The 13,173-nt window shown below is 37.2% G+C and overlaps 1 protein-coding gene across 2 annotated transcripts in view; it reads right to left on the reverse strand.

Moving 5' to 3' along the window:
- ATRNL1 (attractin like 1) overlaps positions 1-13,173 on the reverse strand; it is a 734,504-nt gene that overhangs the window by 571,521 nt on the left and 149,810 nt on the right. For both annotated transcript variants that reach the window (XM_057736176.1, XM_057736177.1), the window contains exons 16-17: positions 4,834-5,047; positions 3,081-3,269 (exon numbers count right to left, since the gene is read on the reverse strand). In XM_057736176.1, the coding sequence (XP_057592159.1) occupies positions 3,081-3,269; positions 4,834-5,047 (403 nt within the window). The remainder of the gene's footprint in view (positions 1-3,080; positions 3,270-4,833; positions 5,048-13,173) is intronic.

The raw sequence follows: 13,173 nt of genomic DNA on the forward strand, positions 1-13,173 counted from the left end.
ACATGTCCCACAAAGGAATGAAAATTAGCTTGGCATGAAAATTCCTATCCGCAACACTGAATGCCAGACATTCTAGGGAAGGAATTATTTAAAACTCCACACCCAGGCATTTTATTATTGAAGTGAACATGAAAAATGCACTTTTAGACAGGCAAAGATTCAAAAAGTTTACAAGCCACAAATTTGTTTGGGAAGAATTACTGAAAACTATTTACCAGAAGATGGACAAATGAGAAGGAAAGAATGGAATATAAGAAAGATTTGTGAATGACGAAGACACCTTAGACTTAACTCTAAATAATTTTTAGAAAGTTCTTCAGGAGGAGAAAAAGATGGCGGCGAAGTAGAGAGACGTGGAGTGCATCCCTCTCCACAGATGCATTGGGAATGCACGGAAGGACACAGTCATTCCAACAGAGAACCAGCTGAACACCAGCAGACGGCCTCGGACACCGGAAAGGGCTGCGGAGAACCTGACATAGCCGACTGAATATTCGTCTAATCCAATACTTGGACATTAGTCTGAGGCTTGGACAGTCTTCTATAAACACCTCTATCACCAGGACAAGCAACCCCAAAAGCTTGGACAACCATGAGGAAACAAAGAAACACCATGCAGGCAAAGGAGCAGGAAAAAAACCCACAAGACCAAATAAATGAGGAGGAAATAGGAAAAATGCCTGAAAAAGAATTTAGAGTAATGATAGTAAAAATGATACAAAATCTCGATAACAAATTAGAGAAAGTACAAGAAACAGTTCATAAGAACTCAGAAAAACAAACAGCAATGGATAACAAAATAACTGAAATTAAAAATACTCTAGATGCTCTAACCAGCAGAATGACTGAGGCAGAAGAACGAATAAGTGAGTTGGAAGATAGAATGGAAGAAATAAACGCCACAGAGCAGGAAAAAGATAAAAAAATAAAAAGACTAGAAGACAGCCTCAGAGACCTCAGTGATAACCTTAAACGTACCAACATTCGAATTATAGGCATCCCAGAAGAAGAAGAAAACAAGAAAGGGTCTGTGAAAATATTTGAAGAGGTTCTAGTGGAAAACTTCCCCAACATGGGAAAGGAAATAATGAACCAAGTCCAAGAAGCACAGAGAGTCCCATACAGAATAAACCCAAGGAGAAATACACCAAGACACATATTAATCAAACTAACGACAATTCAACACAAAGAAAAAATATTAAAAGCAGCAAGAGAAAAGCAACAAACAACATATAAGGGAAAACCCATCAGGATAACAGCTGACCTTTCTACAGAAACTCTGCAGGCCAGAAGGGAATGGCAGGATATACTGAAAGTCCTGAAAGAGAGAAACCTACAGCCAAGAATACTTTACCCAGCAAGAATCTCATTCAGATTTGAGGGAGAAATCAAAAGCTTTCCAGACAAGAAAGTTCTTCAAAGTTTAACAGCTTAGAGATTTTTCAAGTTCCTTTTTCCCTATGCTTTAGCCTTTTTCATTGTGAAATATAGTACACATACAGAGAAGTATATAAAGAAAAATGTGACATTAATAAACTACTGTAAATAAATACTCTGTACCTGCATCCAGACTAGCAGCAGAACATTGCCTCCCTTGTACCCTTTTCCTAATCAGCACCCCTAATCTCTTCCAGCAGCATCCACTATCCGACATTTATAAGAATAACTTGCTACCTTAGCCTACAGTTCTACCTAAAAAATTCATTCCTAAACAATATAAGCACAGTTTTGCCTATTTTTCAACTTTATCAAAATGGGTCATACATATATAATCTTTTGTGTCTGGCTTCTTTCACTAAACATTAATGTTTATGGAGAAACAAACAACAATCGAGGCAGGAGAGGCTGAGCAATGTCTCAACTCCCCACAAGTCTCCAGGGCTGGTATTCAACTCTCTTCAGCAGCTGGCTCCTAGCTATAAGACGTTTTCTGTGCTACCAAGACCATCTTATGTCTGCAACGACCCCCTTGCCACACACTTGATCAGGTACATCCCCATTCCTTACCAGAATTCCTAAAAAGGGATAGCAACAAGCAGCTCAACCCAGAACATGCCCAGCCATGCCCATCCCAAGAACGCCTCTGCACTTGACGAAAAGCCTGGGAGAAGAAATGCATGCAACAGCTACAGCCTGCAAGTTCTAGCCTACACTGTGGCAGTTACCACTTTGTCCCAGCTCTTTAAGTAACAGTGGTGCCCGATGTGAAACAAATATGGATTTGGCTGGGTGCCTAGAGGAAGGAAACAACCTCCCTGGGAGTAATGAAAGGTCCGGAAAAGACAGTAAGTCTTTATCGTCTTAAGCAGCTACCTTTGAATAAGGTCACTCATCTGAGCAAGAAGGGCTGATAACTGGATGCCCACGTTGTCTCATAACCACACAGTACCCAGTAACAGACTGTCAGGTGCATCCTCATCCTATAGTCCTTATAAAACATGAGACCAGCAAGGGGCAAGATCTTCTCCTGAAGCACAACCCACAGTAAGTTCAGTACTGCCCTGCTGACACGACTCCCCATGCGACACCATGTGACATCCTGTATTTGTAGTAAATATACCACCACTGATATACCCTTTCAAAAAATGCTTAACTTGAATCTAACGATAAGGAAACAATTAGACAAATCTAAATTGGGAAAATTGCAAAACAACTGGTGTAGAGTCTTTAAAAAAATCACAGTTGTAAAAAAAGAAGACACAGGAACTGTGCTAGGTTAAAGGACACTAAAGAAGCACAATGAAGCAATATGTGATACTTCTTAACTGAGCACTTTCATGAAGTGTTAAGCTGTCTTCAACACACACTCAGAGTTCCGGGGAGCACAAATGTGACAAATGATAATAGTAGGGTAATATACTTAGTGGAATTCAAAACAATGGAATAATGTAAATCAGGGGCTTACAGCATTAAGATGTTTTAAAACTAGCTTTCAATTGCAACTAGCAATTTTTAATTGCAACTAGTGACAATACTTTTTCTCATTTTTTTAAACTTCCTCAAACGTTCACTTTCTCTGTCCATCACAGAAAAGTGATTTATGTTGCAGTTAAACAAAAAGTGACTAGAGAAATACTTACGAGAACAGGTGGCAGTCTGCCACTCCAGACACTGTCCATATGGAAAAGAGATTATGTAAGCGTTAGAGTCAACGCATCGCTTTGTGCTGCTGCACCACATACACTCCATGCCGTTGCTTGTACAGTTGGAACACGATGTCCTTAAAGAGCATGGCTTTTTGCAAGGCCTTGCATTTTGATTTGGACTAACTGGAATAAATCAACAAATATAATTATTTTGTTTGCTAATTGCTTGTTAACACAAGTATACGAGTTTCGTTCGTTTTGTTGTTTATGGGATGTTTCAATTAAGCCAAATGTGGGATTAAAATTAGAGTAAAAATCGTATAAGGTAAATGAGAATGAAGATGACTTGTCAATACTTCTCAAATTTATTATCTAATTTCATATTTATGATACCTTGGAAATTTTTAATTGTTCACAAAGCACATAAAACATTCCACACCTTGTCAAAGCAGTGAACAATAAAATTAAAACAATTTACTATAAAATCTTTACATAAAATATAATATCTATCACACCCATTAGGACAACTTTTTGTTTGAACGTTGGTAAGAATATAGAGACATTGGAACCCTGTACACTACTTGTGGGAATGTTAAAACGGTGAAGCTTCCATAGCAAACAGTATGGCAATTCCTCAAAAAATTAAACACAGAATTACCATATGATATAGCCATTCCACTTCTGGCTATACACCCAAAAGACATGAAAGCAGGAACTGGAACAGATATTTGCCTCATTATTCACAACAGTCAATAGGTGGAAGCAATGTGTCCACCAATGAATGGATATGAATGGATAAACAAAATGTGGTATATACAGACAATGGATAATGATTCATGCTTAAATGGGGATGAAATTCTGATATACGCTACAACATGGGTGAACACTGAAGACACTATGCTAAGAGAAATAAGCCAGTCATAAATGGACAAACACCTTATGATTCCACTTAGATGCCTAGAGAAGTCAAACTCAGAGAGACAGAAAGTAGGAGGTGGCTGTCAGGGGCTGGGGGAGGGGTGAGTGGGGAGTTTTTGTGTAATGGATATGGAGTTTCAGTTTGGGAAGACGATAAAGTTCTGGAAATAGAGAGTGTTGCTAGATTAACAACAATGTGGATGTACTTAATGACAATGAACTCCATACTTAAAAAATGGTTTAAAAAGTCAATTATATCTCAAAAACGCTGAAAGGAAAAATGGTTAAAAACATAAATTTTATGTTATGTATATTTTTCTGCAATACAAAATATAATATTTAAAAAGAGAAAAGACTTCAATATTCCTTTCTCACTTAACAAAAACCCATTTCAAAAGATGTAACAGCAATGTTTCTTTTCAAATGCCAAGTGAAATAACAGATCTGTAAGATTAAAATGATTCTAAATTAGTTGTTAATGACAAATCTTTCTTACAGACTATTATTATAAAAGTAAAAAACATTAAAAAATTAAGACTAGATTATTACTATATTGTAACTACAACCATATGTTCATAATCTCACTATTATAACCAAGAAACAAAGATTGTATAAAACAATACAATTTTATTATTTTCACTAGTTAATGCTAAGTCACTAACAGTAAGTGGGGACTGTGAATAAAGATAAAATATACATTGAAATCAGCATCATAAAAAGATGGTGAAAGTTACTTCAGGCCTACACAGTATCACACCATGGAAGAGGGTAGTGAGAAAAAGTGTTGGAAACATATTTTTAAAGAATACTAGTTTACTGGACTACTTACCAACAGGTTTTTCACAGACAAGGCCATCTGCCATAGATGTACAAGGATTAGCTTTTAAGCCTGCCACTGCCGCCCTTTCTAGATACGCACAGAACCCTGAATCATTGGGTTCGCCAGGAAGCCACTGCAGTGTTGTGTTTGTAAATGGAGACATGTCCTCCCATCCCCAGTAGGATATATTGATCTTGCGTAAGCCTACCCAAGGTGACACTTTCTGGAAACGACAGCAAAAGGGACATTTTTTAAAAAGTGAGAGGTAAAAATCCTGCATCATATTCCTTAGCAAATAGTTCGTTAACATTAAAAACTACATTTGAAAACATACAGAACTGCCTTTCTAATGACTTCTAGTACCAATGATGATGAACAATTTCAGCACATCTTGAAGAATGATGTTTAACAGAACATGCTTAAAACATACTTTATGTTTAGCAACATGACTGGGGTCATTTCTTTAGCCCTTGTGAACCTCAGTTTCCTCTTCTATAAAATGGTGATATCTGACATAAATACTTATCTTATGAGGGAAGATCATTAAAGAAAACAACATATTGTGCTGCTACTGCTGTTACTGCTACTTCCGCAGCAGCTAATATTACTACTGCTACTACCAATCTCATTAGTTATGGAGTTAAGAATCTAAAGCTAAATTGCCATTATATGCACTGTGAGAAAATAGAAAACAAAATCGACAAACAGTATATAACAGCTGAGTGAAGACTTCACAACACGTTCACAAAAGGACTAAGAAGAAGTGCTTCTCTCCTAGTTCAGACCTCTAACTAGTACACGGGACTTTACTGTAGTTTTAGATACATTAATGTCATCTACTTTTATTATTAAAGAGATCAAGAAAACTAAAAAAATCCTTGACCCTGATGCCTAAAATTTAATTAACAGCAGTTGACAAATGCCATCAAACTAAACCTTCTTAGTGCTCTCAATAATACTTCAAAAGTAACTTAAAAACAAAACATATTCTGTATTTATATACCTTGTTTTAATCACTACTCAATTTTAAAATGTTATTCTAATGAGACTGAAAAAATAATATATGCTTGGTACAAGTTACTCTCTTTACAAAATTTTTAAGATTATGAACAGCTCTTTTTCTTTTCTTGTTTCTGCTTCAGAGTTATGCTTCTCTTTTTGAGATTTTATTTTTCATTTTTTCTAGCTTTCTTGAGGTATAACTGACAAATGAAAATTCTACATATATAAGGTGTACAATGTGGTTTTTTTGGTATATGTACACATTATGAAATGAGTACCACAATCAAGCTAGTTAACATATCCATATGTATATATGTCATATTTTCTTTATCCGTCCATGTATCCATTGATGGACACTTAGGGTGTGTCCATAGCTCGGCTATTGTGAATAACGCTGCAATGAACATGGAAGTGCAGATATCTCTTCAAGATACTGATTTAATTTCCTTTGGATATACACCTAGACATGGGACAACTGGGTCATATGGTAGTTTTAATTTTTTGAGGAAAATCCATACTGTTTTCCAAATTGACTATATCGGTTACCTTCCCACCAACAGTATACAAGGGTTCCTTTTCTCATCTTTGCCAATATTTATTTCTCTTATCTTTTTTATAATAGCCATTCTAAGAGGTGTGAGGTGATATCTCAATTGATTTTGATTTGCATTTTCCTGATGATTAGTTATTTGAGGTTTTTATCACATACCTTCTGGCCATTTGTATCTCTTCCTTGAAAAAATATCTATTTCCTTTGCCCATTTTTTAACTGGTTTGGTTTGTTTTTTTTTTTTTTTCTTCTGTTGAGTTGAGTTCCTTATATATTTTAGACATTAACTCTTTACTAAATGTACGGTTTACAAACCTTCTCTCCCATTCCATAGGTTGTCTCTTCACTCAATCATGTCCTTTGCTATGCAGAAGCTTATTAGCTTGACGCTATCTCATTTATTTATTTTTGCTCCTGTTGCCTGCGCTTTTGGGGTCACATTCAAAAAATCACTGCCCTGACCAATGTCAATACTTTTCCTCACGTTTTCCTCTTGTGGCTTTAGTGTCAAGTCTTAAGGTGTAAGTCAATTCATTTTGAATTGATTTTTTCATATAGTGTGAGATAAGGATCCACTTCCATTCTCCTGCATACGGACATCCAGCGTCATTTACTGAAGAGATGGTCCTTTTCCCATTGTGTGTTCCTGGAACCTCTGTCAAACACCAACTGATCATAAAGGCTTGATTTATTTGGGACTCTCTACAATAACGTGTCCTGGTGAAGATCTCCTTCTGTTTCAACTATTTGAGGTTCTTTGGGATTTAGGGATCTGGATGTTCATTTCCCTCTCCACATGTGGGAAGTTTCCTGCCATACTTCTTTTTTTTTTAAATAAATTTATTTATTTATTGGCTGCCTTGGGTCTTTGTTGCTGTGTGCAGGAACAAAGACCCAAGTTGTGGTGAGCAGGGGCTTCTCATTGCAGTGGCTTCTCTTGTTGCGGAGCACGGGCTCTAGGTGTGTGGGCTTCAGTAGCTGTGGCGCACAGGCTTAGTTGCTCCACAGCATGTGGGATCTTCCCAGACCAGGGCTCGAACCCGTGTCCCCTGCATTGGCAGGCAGATTCTTAACCAACTGTGCCACCAGGGAAGTCCCCATTACTTCTTTAAATAAGCTTTCTGCCCCTCTCTTTTCTGGGACTCCCATGATGCATATATCGATTCACTTATGGTCGATCATAAGTCCCCTATGCTTTCTTCACTCTTTTTCACTTTTTTTTTAACTCTAGGAAATTTCAAATGACTTGTATTCGAGCTTGCTGACTCTATTCTGCCTGACAGAATCTGCTATTGAGGTTCTATATGGAATTGTTTAGTTCAGTCACTGTATTCTTCAGCTCCATAATTTCTGTTTGGTTTTTTATGGTTTCTATGTTTTTGTGGAACTATTCATCTTGTTTCATGTATTGTTTTCCTAATATTGTTCAGTTGTTTGTGTTCTCTTGTAACTCACTGAGATTCTTTCAGATGATTATTTTGAATTCTATGTGCTTCTCTCTAGTTGTGGTGTGCAGACTTCTCTCTAGTTGCGGCGTGCAGGTTTTCTCTTCTCTACTTGTGGCGCACGGGCTCCAAAGCACATGGGCTCTGTAGTTTGTGGCATGTGGGCTCAGTAGTTGTGGTGCATGGGCTTAGTTGCCCCATGGCATGTGGAATCTTAGTTCCCCAACCAGGGATTGAACCCCAGTCCCCTGCATTGCAGGACAGATTCTTTACCACTGGACAACCAGGAAAGTCCCTAGATCTCCATTTCTTCTGGATCGGTTACTGGTGCTTTATTTTGTTTCTTTGGTAATGTCATGTTTCCCTGATTTCTCATGAACCCTATGGCCTTGCATTGCTGTCTGCACATCTGAAGAAGTACTCACCTCTTCCAGTCTTTACAGTAGGGAAAGCCCTTCATCAGTCAGCCTATCCAGAGATTCTGGCAGGCTGTGTGGTGGGGTCCACGGGCAAGCTTACTGCTGAAGTCCTCAAGTGGGCTGCCCTGGTGCCTAGGTCAGTGGGTAACCAGGCCTAGAACTTGGGTCCACAAGGACCTGTCTGGTGCCTGGGTTCAGAGGGACAAGCCTGGAGCCTAGGTCCACTAGGGTGGGTCTGGAGCTTACGTCTGGAAAGCACAAGGGTCCACTGGGGTAGGACTGGTAACTTAGACAAAGTTGTGAGCCTGGAAGCTGGTCTACGGTGGCAGGCCTGCAGCCTGGGTTTACAGGGGCCAGTTTGGAGCCTGGAACTGCAGGAGCCACCCAGAAGCATGGATCCACATGGCTTACCTGACACTGGAGCAGACCATGAGCCTGAATCCACTAGGGACTGATGCTGGGGCAAGCCGGGCACCTGGGCCAACAAGTATGGTCTTGAGGCTGCAGGGGCTAGCCTGATGCCAGGGTCCACTGGGGCAGGTCCTGAGTCTGTGGGATAGGTCTGACACCTAAATCCATGTGGATGGGCCTCGTACCTGGGATCAGAGGGGAGGTCCTGAAGCCTGAGTCCACTGGGATGAGCCTCACGCTGAGTCCTTTCTACCACCTTCAGTGAGTGTCTTTCTTATTTCCCCCTGCCCCCACCAGCGCTGCAATCTCTTACCTGGATCCCTTAACTTTTGTAAAGGTATTCGTGTATGGATAATTGTTCAAATCAATGTTTTTGTGAGGGAATGAGGGCTGGAAACTCCCATTCTATCATCTTGCTGACATCGTTCCTAAACATTTCTACCTTAAATACACATAATAATAATTTATGTTCTCAGTTACCAAGCTAATAATATTATATTATAATGTGAAGTGGTTTCAAAACTCCACAGCATCCTCTTTTTTTTTACATTATTGATTGTCAGGGTAAAGAAAAATATGTCCCTCCACTTGAGTCTGGATGTTGGAATTCTGAGCAGAAAGTGGTGCTTTTTCTCATTATGTAAATCTGCCATTCATACTCTAAGCTGTATTTATTCTCCTGAGATCTAGGATTTTGAATTTGAAAGTCAAAATGTGATGTTTTTGTTTTATCTTTTTTTGTGATGTTTCAACACTTTCATGAGTGAAAAACACAGAGAATGCCCTGGAGCCTGCTTCAATGAAAAAATACAAAACTCATTGGCTAATTGATCAAAATATTACTCTGTTGCAGATATATCATGAACATAGTGTTCGTGTTTCTGTGTCTCTGCATAGCTGCATGTATATAATTTTGCAAAGCTGTCATGTAGTCTACCAATTCTACTAAAAACAAACATGACTTAAATATGTTGTTTTTACTAAGCTTTAAAGATCTGTTTGTTATTGTCTTGCCTAGAGAGGAGGGGATGGGAAGATATAAGTCAAAAGTATTGCAAACCATAATCATTTGATAGTGTAACCAATACATCCCACTTCACTTTTTTCTACTAAAGAAGATAATGTATTGTTTCAATTTATTTATTTATTTTAATAAATGTATTTATTTATTTTAAAAAACAATATAGAAATAAGTTATATAAATCCAGTATTCATTCTAAATACACTGTACAAATGGTCCTAGAGAGCTGATAAAGAACCCATGGACCTGGAAATTTATAGTGTATAAATATAATAATTTTCACACAGAAAGTACTCAACAAATATTTCTTAAATAAAATTAAAATATTATGAATGTTCATTATAAGAGTAGATCTCATATCACCTAGTAGAATACTGAACACATGGTAAGTAGTGAATAAATTTCACTAAAGAAGGCCATTAGAATGGAGATGGTTATTTTCCAACATCCAATTCCTGAGACAGAGATAGTACTTAATAAATAATGTTTCTAATTATAAAAATATGCATGCTGCTTTGCCTTGTGATCATCATATATTTCATACTTATTCTCAAAGATATTTTGATAACAAAAAAGCTATAACATTTTTATAGTTCTTGATAATAACAGCAGGAATCAATCCAACATAGATATTTCAGATTAATGACTGTGCTTCACATTACAGCAACTTGCCTGTATTTCCAAACTATCTACAGTAAAGACAAGTCATTTAAAATGAAATATTATTCTCTAAATCATCATGCTAAGAATCTGCAAGGAAGAGGAGAGGAAGAGAAAAATAAGCAGTTGATAAAACATTTAAAGTAACTATTACGCAGTAAATGAACTGGACAGGCAGTTGAAAGATGAAAGATAAATTACTATATTATGAAAATTTACTGCAGCACACCATAAATCATTGCAACATTTCATTAGCCATTTCTGATAAGTAAATGATCATTTGATCCAGGATACCTATTTAAAGTGCATGAATTTGTTGATCTTTATTTGCTACGGAAGGGTTATCTTAAGTTTATATAACTGCAATGACTCAGGATATAATTCATTTTATATAAAGATATGCTTAATGGAATGTCACTTGCAGAAAATTCCACCTTTGAAATTTTGCTAAAGCTTATATTTCTAATGAAATAAAACATTCTTCATTTACAAGGCAGGCTAGTCAACAAACTATTAAATCTAAGTTCATATATCCAAAATAACTGCTGGTCTAATCTTTATGATTTATAATCAAAAGTACATACACACTACTATATTTAAAATAGATAACTAATAAGGACCTACTGTATAATCAGAAGCTAAAAAAAATGAGCAACTCACGCAAGAAATCTTGAAATATGAAATTTCTAAAATAGCACATTTCAAGATTATAATGTAAAAATTAAAAAAATATATTTTAAACAAGGAAAAAAGCAAAAGAGCTCAAATGCCAAACACTAGTACTTTCTAAAACGCAAAGAATGTGGGTCTACCAGTAATAAGCTCTTTATAAGTGATACATATTCAGTAGCCCTAATTTCCAAATGTTCACTGATAACTGTCCCTCAATTCTGTAATTAAAGAAATGGAACTCTTGGTAGTACAAGAATATAAATAGATCTTAAATTATGTTGTATGCTCCATATGACTAAATATAAAACTTTACAATTAATGCCTTGCCACATTTTTCTAAAATATTTTTTAAAAGTCAATGGATCTCTCCTAGATGACATCACTTGCATCTTATCCTCAACCATAAGGCTGGAAGCTCTCAAACAAGGCAGATTAAGAGAAAAAAACAGAGGCATTACTCTGACCTCCTTACAAATATCTTCATATGCTGGCCAACTTCAAGTCCTGTGAAAATTAACCAGGGCATTACTCTAGGAAACTCCTTAAGTCCACATTACTGGTCAGATACCCATTCTCTACCTTCATACCTCACCATGTGTGCATCTACCATTGCAATTATCACACTTTGGTGTAACTGTGTTTGTCTTTTTCCCCCATAAGCTCTTTAACAACAGTGACTGCTTTTGATCTCTATATTCTCAGCAAGCAACAGACTGCCAAGTACAATGAAGGTGCTCAATAAATACGTACTAAATGAATGAAAATGAGCCCACTCTTCCCAGAAAAATAGCTTCGGTTCACACCAAAAGGGTTTTACAGATCAATTTTTCATACAAATTTAATTATTATAATTTTCTTTACCCTATTAATATCAAGCATATAATAAATGTTTGACAGCCAAGTGTCATATTGTGATATCCACGTAAAATTTTTGAATATTTATAAAAACTGGGGATATAATTAATTTATCAACTTTATTAATGAGGAGGGAGAGCTTTGACTCTACAGATATAAAATGGCATTACAAATTAAACTATCTGTATCAATACTCATAATAAATATATGCACTAACACCACCCCAAAATTATGGTAGGCAGTAATAGTGAACTGAATGTTCACACAAACATTTCAAAAGAGTATGTGTTAACAATGGACAAAGGATTAACCTCCAAAATATACAAGCAGCTCATGCAGCTTAATACCAAAAAAGCAAATAACCCAATCCACAAATGGGCGGAAGACCTAAATAGACATTTCTCCAAAGAAGACATACAGATGGCCAACAAACACATGAAAAGATGCTCAACATCACTACTCATCAGAGAAATGCAAGTCAAAGCCACAATGAGGTATCACCTCACACCGATCAGAATGGCCATCATCACAAAGTCTGGAAACAACAAATGTTGGAGAGGGTGTGCAGAAAAGGGAACTCTCCTGCACTGTTGGTGGGAATGTAATTTGGTACAGCCACTATGGAAAACAATTTGGAGGTTCCTTAAAAAACTACAAATAGAACTACCATATGATCCAGTCATCCCACTCCTGGGCATATACCCAAAGAAAACCATAATCCCAAAAGAAACTTGTACCATCATGTTTATTGCAGCACTATTTACAATAGCCAGGACATGGAAGCAACCTAAATGCCCATCAACAAATCAATGGATACAGAAGATGTGGCATATATAAAAAATGGAATATTACTCAGCTATAAAAAGGGATGAGATGGAGCTATATGTAATGAGGTGGATAGAACTACAATCTGTCATACAGAGTGAAGTAAGTCAGAAAGAGAAGGACAAATATTGTATGCTAACTCACATATACGGAATCTAAAAATGGTACTGATGAACTCAGTGACAAGAATAAGGATGCAGATACAGAGAATGGACTGGAGAACTCGAGGTATGGGAGGGGGCGGGGGGTGAAGGAGAAACTGAGACGAAGCGAGAGAGTAGCACAGACATATACATACTACCAACTGTAAAATAGTCAGTTGGAAGTTGTTGTATAACAAAGGGAGTCCAACTCGAGGATGGAAGATGCCTTAGAGGACTGGGGCAGGGAGGGTGGGGGGGACTCGAGGGGGGAGAGTCAAGGAAGGGAGGGAATACGGGGATATGTGTATAAAAATGGATGATTGAACCTGGTGTACCCCCAAAAAAA

Source organism: Hippopotamus amphibius, chromosome 5 (assembly GCF_030028045.1).
Source record: "Hippopotamus amphibius kiboko isolate mHipAmp2 chromosome 5, mHipAmp2.hap2, whole genome shotgun sequence".
NCBI classification, from domain to species: domain Eukaryota; kingdom Metazoa; phylum Chordata; class Mammalia; order Artiodactyla; family Hippopotamidae; genus Hippopotamus; species Hippopotamus amphibius.